We start from the raw sequence: 19,508 nt of genomic DNA on the forward strand, positions 1-19,508 counted from the left end.
GACATAAACATGTAACCTATGGCCACTTGATTACAAGTGTTAAATGCAAAAACACTAGAATGCAATTACAAATAATCATTCCTTTTATACTACGGTTAAAACGGTTGACTAAATTATACAAAATATCCTTAAATTTTATATTTTATATCAAAAATATCCTTTTAATTTTTGAAAATTTTAAAAATGTAAAAAATTCTCTTTTAAGTTTCAAAATTTTCAAAAAATATCATTATTGTTAGTTTTAGATGAAAACTATGAGCGTTTTGTTTTAAAACTACCAATGAACTCTTAAAAGTTCCAAAAGTACCTTGAAATTTAATATATATATATATATATATATTAAAAAATACCTTTAATGTTAATATATGAACACAAACTATCAATACCTCGTTGCAAAAACTTTCTAAAGTTGCATCAATACCCTTACTTCAAAAAATTAAAAATATTCTTACAATTTATCTACATCCCATCACCTCCCTCTTTCATTTTAGTTATCTCCCTTACTTCAATTCATGACCTATCATTTCTCTATTTTCTCTATTTTTTTTCTCCGATCTTACTCTCCTCCTTGTTAATTATTTACCATTTTGTTTATATTCAAAAAGAAAAAAGAAAAACATTTTGTTTATCCCACCAGATTATTACCACAAAAAAAGGTGAATAACGGAAGCACCATGGGCTAATCGTAGTTGATTATGTGTTAGGGTGTTTGGCTATTTTATTGTTGGAAGATTTTTTTATTTTTGAAATTTTGAGAACTTTTATGTTTAACTTGAAATTTTAGTTTATATTTTATTGTGACAAAATTGATGTAAAAACTAGACAAATGAGAACTATATGAAAGAGAATACCTATACAATTTATTTTTAATTTGGTTTTTTTTTTATCTGAATAAAATTTCAAGCAAATTGATCACTATATTATCTATAGGATTTTTTTTTTTTTTTTTTTGTTAGGCTAAAAATATTAATGAAACATTTAAAAATTTCAAGATATTGGAATCAAATATTAACAATTTGTGTTCATCTATTGACAGCATAGGTATTTTTAAACATTTGAAACAAAACACTTAGCCTATATAATGATAGTCCAATCCAATTTGTTTCCATCTACTAATGATTAGTGTTCATCTACTAACCGCACTGATATTTTTAAACAAAACACTAATAGATTTCGTCCAATACTAACTGCAAGGATACTTTTTGAACTGATTTAGAAAATTTAGGGATATTTTTTAAACTTTTGAAAGACTTTCCATAATTTAGCCAGTAAAAAAGCAAGGCGAGAATTGGTAATAGAAGAGTCTTTAGTTTGTCTAAAGAGAAGAGACGAACTGTGACCATAAGAGATGAACATTGTTTAAAATGAGGGAAAAAAAACATTGATCTCTTACACTGTGATGTGAGTTTCCAAATTGCAACAGAAAGATTGGATAGTTGAAAGGACCCGCATAAGGAACAATAAAACACAAGGAGTTCGAAAGCCCCCAAAATTCATATTCATCATAAAAGTAGTAGTAGTAGGGTCCATTACCAGACTTATGTGTAGCCATAATCCAAATACATAAAACATAATCACAATCACAACAATTTTGCGATGCAGTGCAGCAGCAGAAAAAGAAGTAATTAACATGGAAAAAGAAGAGGAGACAGGTCTCTCCGCAATTTTCCATTAGATATATCTAACTTGTTCAGTTTCTCCTCACACCAAAGCAGCTGTTCTTTAGTAATCCTCGACATCTTAACAAGCCTCGATATGATTTTAATGTCCACGATTCCAAAAAGTAATTGCATGTCTTCATACGTTTGAGGACACATATCACCAAGAGCCTTAGGAATCGTCCAATCCAATCCCATACATTTGGCACGAAATAAATACGATACATTTTTACGACTAGTGGCAACTTGAACGCATCCGATGTGTATGTATTTGTATTTATCTATAGCTTGCTCTATAGATTCTCTTGGAAGAAGACCGATTTCGGTAAACTCATCCTTCATTGCAAGATTTTTCTCGATGATGATGATGACGTCAGTTTGAGAAAAATTGAAGTTGTTGATCTTGTAGATCAATCTTGGATCCAGCTTAGGAATGGTCCAATTTTTTAGACGATCTTCAACCTTAGCAATTTCTATTTTGGCTGTATTGTATTTTTGAATGATACTTAGCGGATCATCGATACTTTGAGGTTCTTTGGATTATGAGGAAGAGGCAGTATTGTCGAGAATCATCTGGGGGCGAGAGATTTTAGAGAGAAGTTTAGATAGCATGGGGAGAGAGAGAGCGAACCTTGGGAGTTTTGAAGCAATCTGTCAAAACTTTCTTCAAAAGTGTGACAAAAATAATGATATTAAGCTAACATTGAAACAACTTAGAATCTTCAATCGATCGATCTTTAATCTTTGTAAGACTTAGACGAATACATCACATTTTGTGATAATTTGTATTTGGCCATCAAGGTTAACCAATTTCAGTCTCCGATTACAACTCAGAGACCGAAATTCGTATTTAGGCTCTGATATCATTTAGGGTCGAGAACGGTGCTACTTATAGAATTGTTATTAGGCCTTCTGCCTACTAGAAATTTCGATAAGATTTTGACACACGTCCCAACGAATAAAGATTACATAATTGAAAATTTCCAAAATGTGGCCGACAGGATAGGACCCCTGATTGGCAAAATATCTTTTGAAATCTTTCTTTTTGAAAAGAAAAGATTACGATAAGATTTTTTCGGTGGGACAGGACCCCACTTGACCTTGTATTATCTTAAAAGAAATAATGCAATAATACAAACAAATAATAAAGCAATAATGCAAACAATAGATAAAGATAGATGGGATATGTCTGCAATATCTTCAAGCACGCCTGATAAGATCTTCAAGTGATAACTATTGATGATGTCACCCAGTTTCTCCTGAATGGCCTGGATTGGAACGACTATTACATATATCTACGCGTATCACTTTTTTGGGACTACGATCCAGGGTCTTACTTCTCGGCTACCCGCCTACTTTGATTGTCCAACCTAATCCTTATGAGTTAATGAGATATTATAGTCATTTCTTTTACAGTGATCTATCTGAGCTTTCCAATCTTCAGCTAACCGATGTGGCCGTGGTTGGTTAGTCCACTCTAGGAACATACTATCCCATCATCTCTGTCTCAAATGTAGACTTCTCATGAACAGCGATGATAATTGCAGACGGTTTTACACACCTATGTACAAAAGCGATTTAAATAATTTACATAAATTTAAATGATAATTTCAGTAACTATTTTTAGACTAATTTGGCTGTGAGTCTAAAAACGGATCATTGATGTCGTAATCGGCGAAGTGGTCATAGTCATCTTCGTTGTCTTCGACTTCATTGTTCACAGATGCAGAAAAATTTGCATCTTCTTGAGTTTCATCAGGTTTGATAATTGCCTAACGACCGTATTGAAGGCTAAAGTAAAATCAGCATGTGATCCTACTCCAGCTAGAGAACTCATAATTGAATTTTTTGTCAAAATGAATTGCTCATCTTCTTGGCAAGATAAGTCCTGTAGATGAACATTGGCTTTGAACCAATCCTTCAACTTTGACGCTTCTAGGTGGGAGTAGTCAAACTTTTCCCACCACTCGATTCTTAATTCTTTGCGTAGGGCTTTGAAGTTTCCGTGGTCCTAGTTGGAAATTCCAATAAAAGATCTACGAAATTTGAAAGTATAGTGCAAATCTAAACGTCTTTGAGAGAGAAGACACATAGATGCTGGTTTGAAAGAGGTGGTAAAACCTTTGGACTTCCACAGGAAAGATTTCTTCAGATAATCCAAAGTAGTTCCACCAAAGTTAAAACCAATTCGGAAAGTGCATTTTGTAAGTTTGCTTACAGAATGTCACAAACCAGGAATGGTTGTAAGCTTGAAACTAAAAAACATTATACCATGCACGCATATAGTCACGGTATGTGTATGTTTGTGGTTTGAAAGGTTTCCAGAATTTCTTCGCCACAAACATCCTTTGATTCGTGTTAGCACTTTGAAAATTCTCGGCTTTAAGTATACAATTTTTTAGGGATCTGAGCGATCCGGAACATGAGTAATTTCTAAAGACTTGGTATCTACCAAGATGAATTCATAAAAGGTTCTCGTTTTGATACATCCTCAGGAAGATAATTAAATCCATGGGGGAATATTGGAGAGCAGACTTTCTGAATGGATGGTCCGTCGAGTTCTGGCTCGATCGTTAGATCGACCATTGTTGTCTTTGTGAAGTATCCCGAAATTGGTGCCCTTGGTTGGAAAACCTTTGGCTTCACCACCTGGGAGAATGTTGACGGATTTTTTGGGATTAAGGTTGAAGATGACCTTATAGGTCTCTTATTTGAACTACTTACACCCGAGGGACGTAACAGTGTCTTTGAGGGTTGTGGAGGTAGGCTTAATGAGCCTGATTGTATTGAGAGTGTCTTTTGGGCACTACCTTGACGTCTTCTAGACACGAATTCAAAGTCAGTGTCCATGGCGTAGTTTTTTGCACTTATGGGAGATGGTGCAGAAGATTGAGACACGGGTTGTTTGCCTTTTGAGCTACTAGCTTTGGAGGAGCTAGCTTGGATGTTATGTGATGGTGGAGGCCGCCTTGGTGGCCGCGGACGGACGGGGGGTTCCATGGGTTTCTAGGAAATTATGGGGGAGATTTTTTTCTTTTCTAGTAATATTTTTTATTGAGAGGTGCTCTCTGCTTAGATAGTCTACAAGAAAGTGCTCTGTGCCTTTTATAAGCTCAATTTTGAAATCAAAGCAAGATAAGATCGCCTGCCACCTTGCAAAGATTTGTTTTGACACAAGATTCTTTACATCTTTTTCAAAGATGTATTTACTGGCCTTTGAATCTGTTCTCACCAGAAAATCTTTGTTGATAAGATCTCCTTGGAACTTTTGAACGCAATTTACTATTGTGAGAATCTTCTTTTTCACAGTGGAATAGTTCTTTTGAGTATCGTTGCAGACTTCAGAATAGTAACGGACTACTATTTCTTTTCCGTTAATTTATTGTTTGAGAATATCACCGTAACCAATGTCAGATGCATCAGTTTCCACAATTGGATAAGTTTTTTCATCCATTAGTGACAAGTATGGGATGCCTTTTGCTAAAGCTTTTATTGATTGGACCGCTCAAGTATGCTCGTCCATCCATGGCTTTGGATTCTTTTTCAATCTGTCATAAATGGGGAGACAGATAATACAGAGGTCTTTAATAAAGTCTCCAATATAATTTACACATCTAAGAAAACGCTGAAGCTATGTCTTGTCTTGAATAGTGTATGGAAACTTATCCACGAAGTCTAGCGATCGTTGGATTGGTTTGATTATTCCTTGATTAATATCATAACCAAGAAATCTAATTTTTGTTTGAAACAATTTGATCTTTGGTAAAGATACCACAATACCATTTGTCTTAATGATGTTGAAAAACACTTACAAGTGCTTAAAGTGTTGTTCAACTATATTTGAGAATACCAAGACATCATCGATATAGATGATGGTGGTATCCTGATATTTGTTGAATATGTCATTCATGACATTTTGGAACTCCGAAGGAGCATTCTTTAATCCAAAGGGCATGACATTCCATTGGTATTGCCCGAAGGGGACGTTGAAAGCTGTTTTATATTTGTCCTTTGTAGATACTTGGATTTGCCAAAATCTAGACTTCATATCGAACTTTGAGAAAACCTCTGCTGAGGTTATTCTCTTTAATAAATCTTGTTGATTAGGAATTGGATACCCAATCCATTTGAGAGCCTTGTTAAGGGGCTTATAGTTGATCATCGGTCTTGAAACTCCTCGTTCCTTCTCGACTTGATTATTGACGTAAAAGGCCGCACATGACCATGGGCTTTTTGATGGGCTAATAAGCCTTTTTCGGAGGAGCTCATCAATTTCTGCTTTGCAGATTTTGATTAGGTCTTTCAACATTTGAATGGGCTTGGCCTTTGTGGGAATTTGCGTTTCGTCAAATCTATCAACATATGGGAGCTCGACTATATGCTTTTTGCAAGCCCAAAATGCATTTGGAATGTCCGAGCAAATTTCGGCTTCCATTTTCTTTAACAAATGCTGGATTTTCTTATGGATTGAAGGTCTAGTAATTTGGTCAGCAACCTTCTTGTTCTAAATGTCATCTTAAAGAAACTCGATTTTCTTTTCTTTCTTAGATATCCTATTGATAAACTGGTGGATTTCTTCTTCAATATTTGAAATGTACTTAGGAGTTATCGGATGATAGAACTCAAAAGTCATTACTTTTCCAAGTTTCTGAGATGATAATCCTTTCTCAGAAACATGAAAATGGTATAATTGAGTAAGGAATGGTGTTCCTAAGATCACTTCTTCCGATAAGTCTTTGACTAAGAGAAAGGTGTTAACGAAACACACATCTCCTTTGCAAATATACGCCTTTGGCAATTTATAATTAATGTGAAGTCTCTGGTTGTTTGCTCATCTCAGGACTTCCATTGTTTTTTCAAAATATCTCGATGGTATTAAACCTTCTTGAATGACGTTTTGGTCTGCTCCAGAATCCAACAAGACAACTGCTTCGAATTTGAAATCATGTACCTTAATTGTGGCCTTAGATAACCATTTTTTATTGTAGACCTTACTGATATAGTTAATTCCTTATATATCATCTTTTTGAACTCCTGAGGTTTCTCCTTGAGGAATTACGTTTTAGGACTGCTGTTGGAAATTGCTGAATGCATTTTCCAGAATTGATAGTTGTTGCTTATTGATTGCAACTTCCCTTTTGAGTTTCTTGACATCCATGTGGAGGGCAGAAGCTCTTGCGGGTTCTTGGAAGGATTCATTATTGACCCGATTGAGTATTTCTTGAAAGGAATAATGAATTGGTTCCAAGACTTGAGGCTTCGAACTTTGTCCTTCTAGAGACTCCCGGAGTTTTAAGAGGATCATTTTTTGAGATATTTCATCGGGAAGCTCTTCTATCAGATCAAGTAGGTTTTCTGATCTCTTGTTAGAACATTGATACATCCCATGCAAGGGACAACTTCTTCAGAAAATTGAGAAGAATCGGAAGAGTATCCTTCAAAGGAGGAATCTCCAATAACTTCATTGATTATTCCCTCGGAAGATGATTCTTCTGAAATAGAGGTTTCATCTTCGGACCGAATGGCAAAGAGAAGAGATTGTTTTAGGTCGTTGTTAATCTCTAGGTTGTTGATCTTCTTTATCAAAGGGCATTTGTTAGCATAGTGTCCATGTTTGTTGCATCGAAAACAAGTAGTTCCTTTCTTCTTGGAATACTTATTGTTTCTATTGTAGTACTTCCTCTTTCGAGGTTTTTCCTCCTTTGCTGTAAGGTTTCTTTGAAAATTTCTTCTTTTTCTTTGAAGGCGGTAGATCTTGTTCAACACTGTATTGTTTGCAGAAAGTCCCTAGTTCCTTTCGATAATCTGCATCTTTGATGATTCTTTGATTATGTTTGTTGTCTTTACAAAGACTTAAGCATAAAGCTTGAATGTTATTGGTAATATCTTCATAAGTGAGAGAATTCCAGTTGATTTGATTTCCTTCGAAGATTTCAGACATCTTCTGATAAAATTTTTTAGCGATATAAGGAGGTAATCCTTCTACGAACTTTCGTTTCCAGATTTCGTCTCCACAAGATGTGAGGTTGTAAAGACGTGCCATAAAAACGTCTTTGTACCATTTGAAATCGCTCATCTTCCTGCAACGCATCTTGAGAAGTGCTTCAGTGGCTTGATTACTGTAGATGATTGTTCGTCCTACAAAATGTTTCATTGCAGTATATACTAATGAGTTAACCATATCTGGTTTATTTTGCATTATCTCCATTGGGGCTATTCCTGCTCCTGGATTTTCTTCTTGTTTTACCGTAACCGTTTTTGTGGCGGTTAGGATAGTCTGCCTTTCTTTTTCATAAAGTTGATTGTGCCACCAGCTCCTCAGATTTCCTGTGAATCCTGAAACCAGAATGTGAGCCGTGCTTAAGACAGTCTTTCTAGTGCTATATGCGGTAGTAGCTAAAAGAATCTCTTGGAAGATATTCATCATTTGCTGATCGAAACAACCGTCAATATTCTAGCTTATAACGGAGATTCCATCATAAGTCTTTTGATTTGGACGAAAATCATCTCATCCTAGATCTGGAGGAGAGGGTTTTGCATAGTGATTCTTCATTTCTGTGCTATAAGAGACCACCGGAAGGATTTTTGTATGAGATATAGAAGTCTCTTTGGACTCCCTAATCATATTAATAGCTTTAGAGACTTCAGTCTTTTTTGAAGAATCTGCTTCTCCTTTGTGAATCTTGAATGCTGATAATTTCTTATTAATCTCAGCTAGAAGTTCCTTTGGATTTCCTTTCAGGTCTCCAATAGGAAAGGTATTTGGTTAGAAGATTGGTCGGTTTGGATCAATCTTTGGTATACCTTTAAGGCTTGAACTTGGGGCAGCCTTTTGATCCTTTATTTTCTCAATTGTTTAAAAAAGGGTTGTTAACATCTTGTTTGAATAATTCAGTTGATGTTAAATATTTTTTATTTCTCGTACTCCAACCTTTGAGACCTTTTCTTCATCAATGGTTTTGTACGGAGAGGATACCATCTTGATGGATGGGATTACTGGGTGAGGAAAATAGGATTCTTCCTCAGGAGGATAATCTACAGCTATCTCTTTTCCACTGGTCATAATCCAAGTGGGACTTTGTTTGAGAGTGAGGCAGCGACGTTCTGTCGCTTCATCTTTTTCTTTCATTCTTTTGAAGAAATCTCCTTTTAGAATGAAAGCTCCTCTGGTCTCTTTTGGTTGAAATATATAGAGATCTATATATTAACTGTACTTTCGCTCGTATCTTTGCTCTAGAGTTTCATACATCGATAGTACATTAATTTGGTTGTAAATTGGCTCCGATGTTCTTTCCATGTCAGATTGAGTAGGAGATACGGAACCCTTACTTCTTTCATGATGAATGTCCGGAATTGATCTATCGAAATCCACAGACGTTCTCATTGACCTAGATCTGGGAATAGATCTAGAAATGTTGCTAGTTGGCCGTGTTTCGGAAGAAATGCTTGGCCTACTAATCATAATTTATTGAATTATGGGATATCTTGGTTCTGAATAGAACTGAACTTCAACATCCCCATTATGGTGCTCAGTGATCGTAGCATCCTCACTTTGCTTTGTAACAGGATTATTTGCTCCTGGAATTCACCAAACTGGATTTTGCGTGAGTTCATTCCATTGTAGAAGCTTTGGGATAGTCATAAAGAATGTATTTATATTGACTTCCATATGCATGGTGCTTCCCTTAGGAGATATTCCTAAGGCTCTTGGTGATACATTTGTATGCATCAGTTTAAAATAAATACGATAGCAGACGGCAAACGACAAGGATCCGTCTTTTAATTCGAGGCCTCGAGAATGGACATCGAGACTAAGGGCATCCTGGAGATTAGCGTCTTGAAGGGAAATAGTAAATCTTGGTTTGCATGTGAAGTAAACCGGACCTCTTTCAAGGTTTGATTGGACGATTCCCAAAATAGAGTGTAAGAAGCGAATATGCCGCTTATCTCTGAGAGCAAGATAAACTGGGACATCTAATCCTTCTCTAAATAGAGATTTAAGGGCAACTTGAACACATTCGATGTATAGGTATTTGTATTTATCTATAGCTTGCTCTATAGATTCTCTTGGAAGAAGGTCGATTTCAGTAAACTCATCATTCATTGCAAGATTTTTCTCGGTGATGACGATGACGTTAGTTTGAGAAAAATTGAAGTTGTTGATCTTGTAGATCAATCTTGGATCCAGCTTAGGAATGGTCCAATTTTTTAGACGATCTCCAACCTTAGCAATTTCTGCTTCGGTTGTATTGTATTTTTAAATGATACTTAGCGGATCTTCAATACTTTGAGGTTCTTTGGATTGTGAGGAAGAGGCAGTATTGTTGAGAATCGTCTGGGGGCGAGAGATTTTAGAGAGAAGTTTAGATAGCATGGGGAGAGAAAGTGAACCTTGGGAGTTTTGAAGCAAGCTGTCAAATTTTTTTTCAAAAGTGCGACAAAAGTAATGATATTAAACTAACATTGAAACAACTTAGAATGATCACGAAATGTGATGTGTTTAGGGTCGAGAACGGTGCTACTTATAGATACCATTTAGGAGATAAGTAGCACCGTTCTCGACCCTAAATACCAATTTCGATCTCCGACAACCACCTCCGATTACAACCACGACCTCCGATTCACCAAGATGTCGTCTGCTTCCCTTAGGAGATATTCCTTAAATTTTGTATTTTATATAAAAAATACCCTTTTAATTTTTGAAATTTTAAAAAATGTAAAAAATTCTCTTTTAAGTTTAAAAATTTTCAAAAATATCATTATTGTTAGTTTTAGATGGAAACTATGAGCGTTTTGTTTTAAAACTACCAATGAACTCTTAAAAGTTCCAAAAGTACCTTGAAATTTAAAAAATATATATATATTAAAAAATACCTTTAATGTTAATATATGAACACAAACTATCAATACCTCGTTGCAAAAACTTTCTAAAGTCGCATCAATACCCTTACTTCAAAAAATTAAAAATATTCTTACGTTTATCTACATCCCATCACCTCCCTCTTTCATTTTAGTTATCTCCCTTACTTCAATTCATGACCTATCATTTCTCTATTTTCTCTATTTTTTTTTCCGATCTTACTCTTCTTCTTGTTAATTGTTTGCCATTTTGTTTATATTCAAAAAGAAAAAAGAAAAGAAAAACATTTTGTTTATCCCACTAGATTATTACCACAAAAAAAAAGTGAATAATGAAAGCACCATGGGCTAATTGTAGTTGATTATGTGTTAGGGTGTTTGGCTATTTTATTGTTTTGGTAAATTTTACGGGAAGAATTTTTTATTTTTGAAATTTTGAGAACTTTTATGTTTAACTTGAAATTTTAGTTTATATTTTATTGTGACAAAATTGATGTAAAAATTGGACAAATGAGATAAAAATGAGAACTATAAGAATACCTATACAATTTATTTTAAATTTAGTTTTTTTTTATCTATCATTATATTATCTATAGGAGCTTTTTTTTTTTTTTGTTAGGCTAAAAATATTAATGCAACATTTAAAAATTTCAAGATATTGAAATCAAATATTAACAATTTGTGTTCATCTATTGACAGCATAGATATTTTTTAAACATTTGAAACAAAACGCTTAGCCTATATAATGATAATCCAATCCAATCTGTTTCCATCTACTAATAATTAGTGTTCATCTACTAACCACACTGATATTTTTAAACAAAATACTAATAGATTTGTCCAAGACTAACTGCAAGGATACTTTTTGAACTGTTTTAGAAAATTTAGGGATATTTTTTAAACTTTTGAAAGACTTTTCATAATTTAGCCAGTAAAAAAACAAGGCAAGAATTGGCAATTGAAGAGTCTTTAATTTGTCTAAAGAGAAGAGACGAACTGTGACCATAAGAGATGAACATTGTTTAAAAGGAGGGAAAAAAAAACATTTATCTCTTACTCTGTGATGTGAGTTTCCAAATTGCAACAGAAAGATTGGATAGTTGAAAGGACCCACATAAGGAACAATAAAACACAAGGAGCTCGAAAGCACCCAAAATTCATATTATCATAGAAGTAGCAGTAGTAGGGTCCATTACCAGACTTATCTGCAGCCATAATCCAAATACATAAAACATAATCACAATCACAACAATTTTGCGATGCAGTGCAGCAGCAGAAAAAGAAGTAATTAACATGGAAAAAGAAGAGGAGACAGGTCTCTCCGCAATTTTCCATTAGATATATCTAACTTGTTCAGTTTCTCCTCACACCAAAGCAGCTGTTCTTTAGTAATCCTCGACATCTTAACAAGCCTCGATATGATTTTAATGTCCACGATTCCAAAAAGTAATTGCATGTCTTCATACGTTTGAGGACACGTTTTCTGTTTCCACCCTCTACTCTTCTTCCTGACCTCTTTCAGCTTCGTCTTCTTCTGCCAACACTCAAAACCCTTTCATATTATTCTCCAAACGTTGGAACAATTATTGGATACATGATCATGTCATACTCCTACAATTCCACTTAATTCTCTTACAGAGAATATAACTGGTGCCAATGCATAATTACATTATAGGCGTTAAGTTTGTTCTCCTTATCAAAAGAGAAGAAAGGTATTTGTCTTGCAACCAATTTAGCTATCCTTGAGTTGATATGGTCACATTTGACATTTCAGCAAAGTTAAAAGCACACTTGAATTTCATACCTTGTCAAGAGAAGATCGAACACGAGCAAGCAGAGCGGCATCCTGGGTGTGGTTCTGAAATGATAAAGAAGCGGAATTTGAGGTTTTCTTCTCCATCTTCAGGAAGCGGTGGAATGTAAAGATTGAAGCCTCAATAATGAGCAGAAGATCAGGAGCGAGGATGAGGGAATCAGATTCTTGTTCCTGCACCCCGTTTGGATCTGAAGCTGAACAAGAAACAATAATAGAGTTGATCAAAATACAGGGTATCCTAAACAAATTCAGAGGGGTCTATGTATTCACATACCTTGTATGTTGGGAACATGCAACATTTTAGGAAAAGTTCGACGGGTTCGGGCATAAATTGTAGGCCTGAGACCTTGTTGGAAGGGTTCATTTTCGATAAACCTTTGCAAGAGGACTTGAAATTGCTGAAAGAGCTGAGCAGTAAGATTATAATGAGTAGTAGAGTTTTGGGGTTGGCATGATATTAAGTGGTTAAGTTGAGTGTACTGACAGTGAAGGGCCTCCCAGGACAAGCAAATGTGCGCAACATAGGCTGTTTCTATGTGGTAATTGGAGTCAATCAAAGTCAATGAAGGGTCAACATCCTCCATCTCATCTTCGGGTTCTTCAATCCTCTTCAGAGAAAGACATCGAAGAGGAGATGCACTCTTTTTCGATGCAGATCTTCGGGAGGTTGATTCAGGACCTAAAACGCAATGCCAATGGCAATGTAATGTAAGAGCAACTTAATTTCGCTAGCTTTGATTGGTTTGTTGATTTTGGAAACATACCGGACCGAATGCTCATCCGATCAAAGAAAAACATCCTCTCGCAGTAATCATCATAGACAGCACCAAACCCTCCCCACCATTGTCGACCTTCTGCTTCCACGTCTCTCCACTCAGGATCCCCTTCGCCTACTTCTCCTTCTTCTTCTCCTTCTTCTTCTTCTTCTTCTTCTTCTTCCTCTGGAATCAACACCATGAAACTGTTCCTCCTTAGCTCTTTCAGTCTCCTCTTTACCTCTTCCATTATGAAATCCTCCTCATCCTCTTCAGCTTCCACTTCTGCACTACACTTAGGATCTGCGCCATCCTCCTGCAATGCATAGGAAGGACTCAAATGCAGAATGAACTTGAAATTCAGAATACTAGTCAAAGAAGATTATGACAGGAAAATGACAAAAAAAAATCCATCTAGAATTATCGTGCTGTTAAAAAGATTATGATGTTGATCTGATCCCCAATAAAAGGGAAGTTAGATGATACCTCAAACTGGATATTTAACTGCTCATTAGTTGGCCCACTTTTTACATTCTCAGAGTCCAAGGAGGAGTTGGATACATTTCCATCACCATTAGCATCTTTCGGTTTATTCTTGATGTTCTCTATCTGCAGTGCCTTAACTGCAACATCAACATCTCTTGGTAGATTCACATCTAATTGAGCTATTGTTGAAGCTGAAATAGGCGAGGAAGCTACAGGAGTTCCAGAGTCGTGCAATTTTTTCTTGATCAAATCCAGGGCAGAAGATGACCCTGATATTCCTACCATTCTAAGGGGTGTGGCTTCACGATCACCTCTGTCAATGGCAGGAGTATTGATACTGATGGAACAAGTTCCCAGGTCAGTCAATGCTTTATTTTTTGGCAAAGGAACTGAGTGTTCTTTCGTTTATCCATCATTATGCTGCCTCAATCCAGTTACTTCATTTGGGATCTGTCAACTACTTATGTGAGAGTCAGGACGGGACAACTGAAAGATGAAAATTAAGTTTCACGGATAAAATTTACCAATGATCTAACTCGGTACGAAAGCCTTACGTTTCACTAACATTTTAAGATTCAGGCGATAGAAACCCACAATTTGGCATGTCCTGAAACTAAGATGCGTAGCCCAATCCGCGAAGTTTGGGGCGAAATGATCTTTGTTAGGACTACTAAAAGCCAACATCTAGGAGGAAACAAAATTAGCACAAAAGTTATGCGAATGCCAGAATGAAGAACTATTATAAATTAAGGGGAGAACACCCATAAAACTGCGAGGATCTACAAAAAATATCTTAAATTTAAATTAATAAACCAGGGACGGCACCTACAGATGCCAAACAGTATCAAGTAAATGATCCTAACAGTTGAAGGCAAAGAAATGAACGAAACATATGGTTTATATTCTCCTCTGCACGTCAATAATTTTTTGTTTAAATAGTAATAGACTTCCATCGATACAGAAATCAATGGGCAGATATGAAAGTAAGCAAAATCCTGCGATATTATTTTATTTCATTTAAACCTATGAATTTTTTTTTTTTTTTTTTTAAAAAAAACCCTAGTTTTTCTTTCAACATCAAACCCTAGCTGCCTCACCTAGCCGCCGCCGACGGACGCCGACCGGAACCCTAGCTGCTGTCTTTAAACAGCACACAAGACCTCCGGTGTGTTTGTGGTCGAAGTATCTATTCCCGTCCGTCAGTCCATCCTTCAGTTCATGTCAATCGTCGACTTTGCAGTCCGTTCATGGTCGTGTTTGCAGACAGTGTTCGCTGACTCCGTTCGCGCTTGAAGTTCGTTCGCGGTTGTTTGGCGGGATTAAGGCAAAAGATCTGTATTTTGAGAGAGGATGGAGATGAAAATGGAAAGAGAGCGCGCGCGCCGGGGGGGTGGGTGGTGGTGAGTGAGTGAGTAGGACTGAGAGATGAATAATATATATTAATGAGAAAGAAAGAAAACAAGAAGATGGACTTTTAAAGGAGTAAGGGCCCTTTGGATGCAAATATTGTTTTTTGAAAATTAATCGTGTTCTCTCTTATTTTACTTTAATTTAAAGAATGAAATCGGACTGTTTTATATCATGTTATTTTACTATTTGTTATTATGTTTTACATTTTTTTTCTAGTACAACAACTATGTAAGGAGATTGTACCTTTAACTTTTTAAAACATTGCACTAGTTAATATCATTGAGCCAAGAGTACATATCAATACCATTGAATTAAGCTCATTTTGACTACTATAATTTTTTTGTTTTCATTTTGCCCGTTTCAAATTTTGCAACACTTGATATGACATATTTAATTAACTTGGAATGTTCAAACAACGACATAAATACAAATTATAGCAAATATCAATTTATACCCCTAAACTTTTGGATTGTATCAATTTAAACCCTAAACTACTAATTGTATAAATTTAAACTCTGAAAGTTGTATCAATTTAAACCTCAAAACTAATAATTGTATCAATATCAATTTAAACTTTGACATTTTATCAATTTAAATCTTAAACTTTCATAATTGTATCAACTTCAACCCTCCATTATGTTTTATTTAGATATACTTACGAAAGTTCAAGATTTAAATTGATATATTTACGAAATTTCAAGGTTTAAATTAATACAATTATTAACTGCAGTTATCCATTAAAATATTAAACAATTTAGTATAGATTAAGTAATTAGTCAAACAATTCACATTATATGATTCAAGTTGTTTGCAGAACAATTTTAGTTTGTATGACCGATTTCTTAGATTTTAAACAGGTGCACTTGTAAAAAGGTAAAGCAATGGCCATAATTCACACATTTATGTTTGAAAAAATGTCAAAAATGAATTCTAGTCCACATATAAAATATGTAAAATGTTGTAAATGCCCTCACTACTGATATACCATTGATACACCTAATATACTCGACACGTTTGATCTTGCTTGATACACGTGATATCTTTTGATATACTCATGCCCTTTATACACTATTGATGTATACTTGATACATATCTAGTATATACTCGATACACAATTTAACCCCTTTCCCACCGGTAGACTCGATTTCGAGTTTTCTTTCAATTTCTCATTCTTTTCCAACAAGATTCAACCAAAGGTCGAACGGGTACACGGAAAGACCTACCCTAGCTAGATTTATAAAATCCACCCCCATAAATTTCCCAATCATAGATTTCTAGCGTTTATTGGCAACAATTTCCCCAATTATAAATCTCTAGCATTTCTATGCAATGCAACAGAAGTACTAAACATGAAAGTTAATTAGTGAAGAGGTGGAGGAGGAGGCTCAAAGTCCACAACACGACATTCTCAACATGACAAATTTGTTGTCCACGACTATGTGCAACCTTCTATTAAGACTTGAGTTTGGATAAAAATGTCCTTCATTTTATTGATATGTAGAGAAGGCATATATATACACATTTAGACACAGTGGAGTTAGAAAGTAACTCTAGTTAGTATACAAAGAGTAAAGTTAACTCTAATACTCTCCCTCAAGATGAATTGAGTGAAGGATCTCATACCGAGAGTTCCATAAGCGCGTTCGGATCGCTCTGATCTCACAGTGACCGAAATAGAACAATATAAATACAACACATACAGTTATGCAAATAAATCTAATCACTGGCATGCTCAAAACAAGATAAAAACAAGAATACAGAGTTCCATACCAGTCGAAGGCTATCTTCAAACTTTAGAACTCCAAAGCAGCGGAAACCCTCCAAAAGTTCTACCAATGCCCGGTAGAAAACGTGACTGCAGTAGCACGATCAACGCGAGCTCATGACCGCAATGGAGATGACACCACCACTAATAAGCCCCGGGTATTCTCGAAGTGAAAACCCAAAGGGTGGGCTTTGGTGAATTTGGTAGAGGACGGAGGAAAAACGAGTCGTGTAGGAGATAAGCAAGTGGGAGAGAAGACAACGCTATTGTATAGCAGAAATGCTTATCGCATAGAGAAGCTACACGATCGTGTAGTATTTATTGAACGATCGTTTAGAAAAACATATACAATCGTTTAGTTAAATTGGCACACTATATGATTGTTTAGAGAAGCTATCCGATCATGTAAGAAATAGTGTGCGATCGTTTAGCGCGAGGTGGACGATCGTTTAGGCAAATAAGCGACTATCATATAGACTCTTGAGCAATCGTTTTACAAAACTCCATTGCGCTTTTACAAATTCTCTTGGGCGATTTTGGATTATCGATTGCACTATCCAAAATGAAAACTTTTTCATTTTTAACTCATTAGTTACCATAACTGACGTTGTCCACTAACCCACTTCTAAACGTGATATTAGGATTAATTATCATATAATTAATCAATTAATCAATTAATAAATATAATCATATTATATCTATATCCTATAGTTTGATATCATATATCTACTATAGTATTTTCTCCTCTATTTGATATAAACCATATTTATATCTTATTTCCTCCAAAATAATGTATCTCATACATTTACTAGTTATATCATATATAATGGACCTGTGGCTCGAATCTCCAACGGTACGTGAATAGCTGACTAAACTCTTTAGCCACGAGATCCATCATCCGTTAACTATCAGGCATTCCACTAGAGACCAACAGTGAATTCCATCTTGTGTAGCTGAGTTTCCAGCTCCCAAATCAGACGAATCTCCAAAATGGTAGGTTTACATCGGCGAACTGTCCACTAGCACTCATACAAATCAAAGGACCGCCCTCGATGGCAGGAGTTTCCAACTCACTCAGGATTGAGGTCATGTTACCTATAGTCATCCTAGTGAAGTGAAGTCTCTGTCATGAATGGTGTTATATAACGAGACGTTAACACTTCGTAGTCAGGTCTTATACAAACTCTTTGTATAGGACGCCCCCGCTCGCATGTCCCTAACACGAATGATCAGGATCAGACTATCTGTGATAAGTCACAACATATACATGTTTGAGTCACATACAGATAACCAGGGATTTTATGTTTATTGGTCTGTGGTAAAGTAAATAAGTAAAATACACGATGTGAAGTAAATATCATATATTAACAACACAAGCATTTATACATATTGTTTACAAACTATAGGACATGAGACTTTAGGGTATCAACCCTAATAGTGAGAAAATTAAGAACACCTATCATGGATAACAAAGGAAGAAAAACTGAATGAGAAAGTGACTTGGTAAAAATATCGGCTCGTTGAGAAGAAGATCGAATGGGCATTAACTTCACGATCCCTTTGGAAACTTGATCACGAATGAAATGACAATCCAGTTTAATGTGCTTTGTATGCTCATGGAACATTAGGTTACTTGCAATGTGAATAGCAACGTCATTATCACAAAATATTGAGGTTGGCTATGTTGAGCAGATTTGAAAATCAGACAGCAACTGATGTAACCAAAGCAACTCGCTAGTAGTGGCAGCTAATGCACGATATTCGACCTCAGCACAAGAGCGAGAGACGGTGCTTCGTTTCTTAGCTTTCCAAGAAACAAGCGAATCTCCAAGGAAAATGCAGAAACCTATGGTAGATTTTCGTGAATCGAGGCATGAGGCCCAATCAGCATTAGATAATACTTTTAATTGAAAGGATGGTGAGGCTTGTAAGAAGATACCTTGCCCAAGAGATGACTTTAGGTATCTCAGAAGAGTATGAACAACATGTAAATGAGACTGTTTTGACTTAACAACAAATTGGCTAAGTTTATGGATAACAAAAGTAATATCCGGGCGGGTTATGGTCAAATATAAAAGCTTTCCAATCAAGTGGCGATACAAGCTTAGATCTTCTAATAGTGTGCTTCCATCATTACTCAACTTTACATTCAGATCAATAGGGAATGAAGATGGTTTAGCTATTAAAAAGCTTGAATCTTCTAATAGATGCAATGTGTAGTTCCATTGGGATAAAAATATGCCTTTTGCTGATCGAGTAATTTCTAGCCCAAAAACGTAGCGAAATGAACCTAAGTCCTTCAATTTAAAATTGTCATTCAAGAGACATTAAACAAGTGATCTCATCAGTAGAAGCTCCAATAATGATAATGTCATTGACGTACACTGAAAGTGCAAGGAAGGAAGAACCACTGTCGCGAACAAAAAGAGAGTAATCGCTCTTGAACTGTTTGAAATCAAGTTGTAAAATAGCATGAGAAAACTTATCAAACTATTGGCAGAAAGCTTGTTTCAAACCGTAGATTGATTTGTGAAGTCTATAAACAAGTTTCTCCCCCTTAGGTGTAACATGGCCATGTTTATATCCCAACGGGAGGTCCATATATACTTCTTCAAAAAGATCATCATATAAGAATGCATTGTTCACATCGAGTTGGACTAAGGTTCAATTGAGAGAAGTAGCTATTGTTGGCAAAACTTTGACAGTCACAAGTCTTGCTACTGGTGAAAAAGTTTCAATATAGTCGAGCCCTTTTTGTT

At 35.7% G+C, this 19,508-nt stretch overlaps 1 protein-coding gene across 14 annotated transcripts; it reads right to left on the reverse strand.

The window, feature by feature from the left end:
• Positions 1 to 1,522: 1,522 nt before the first annotated feature.
• On the reverse strand, positions 1,523 to 15,034 carry LOC120085908. Of its 14 annotated transcripts, none has more exons than XM_039042198.1 (7): positions 14,672 to 15,034; positions 13,575 to 14,258; positions 13,098 to 13,404; positions 12,608 to 13,012; positions 12,322 to 12,527; positions 11,888 to 12,051; positions 1,523 to 1,707 (listed from the first exon to the last, which is right to left on the reverse strand). In XM_039042198.1, the coding sequence occupies exons 2-7, from the start codon at positions 13,857 to 13,859 to the stop codon at positions 1,626 to 1,628; spliced, it is 1,449 nt and encodes a 482-aa protein (XP_038898126.1). In that variant the 5' UTR covers positions 13,860 to 14,258; positions 14,672 to 15,034; the 3' UTR covers positions 1,523 to 1,625. The 14 variants fall into 14 exon arrangements, with proteins under 14 accessions (XP_038898126.1, XP_038898139.1, XP_038898136.1 ...); XM_039042211.1 differs by lacking the exon at positions 1,523 to 1,707 and having other exon boundaries at positions 11,637 to 12,051; positions 13,575 to 14,024; positions 14,129 to 14,187; positions 14,672 to 15,033; XM_039042208.1 differs by lacking the exon at positions 1,523 to 1,707 and having other exon boundaries at positions 11,637 to 12,051; positions 13,575 to 14,031; positions 14,129 to 14,187; positions 14,672 to 15,033.
• Positions 15,035 to 19,508: the final 4,474 nt, after the last annotated feature.

Source organism: Benincasa hispida, chromosome 9, assembly GCF_009727055.1.
Source record: "Benincasa hispida cultivar B227 chromosome 9, ASM972705v1, whole genome shotgun sequence".
Lineage (NCBI taxonomy): Eukaryota > Viridiplantae > Streptophyta > Magnoliopsida > Cucurbitales > Cucurbitaceae > Benincasa > Benincasa hispida.

Excerpts from the sequence above, each read along its gene's own strand:
- LOC120085908 (XM_039042198.1), bottom strand. The coding sequence starts at position 13,859 with ATGGTAGGAATATCAGGGTCATCTTCTGCCCTGGATTTGATCAAGAAA. Across the intron at positions 12,528-12,607 it reads GCATGTTCCCAACATACAAG|CTTCAGATCCAAACGGGGTG; the intron begins GTATGTGAATAC and ends TTTCTTGTTCAG. Across the intron at positions 12,052-12,321 it reads TTCGATCTTCTCTTGACAAG|AAGAAGACGAAGCTGAAAGA; the intron begins GTATGAAATTCA and ends GAGTGTTGGCAG.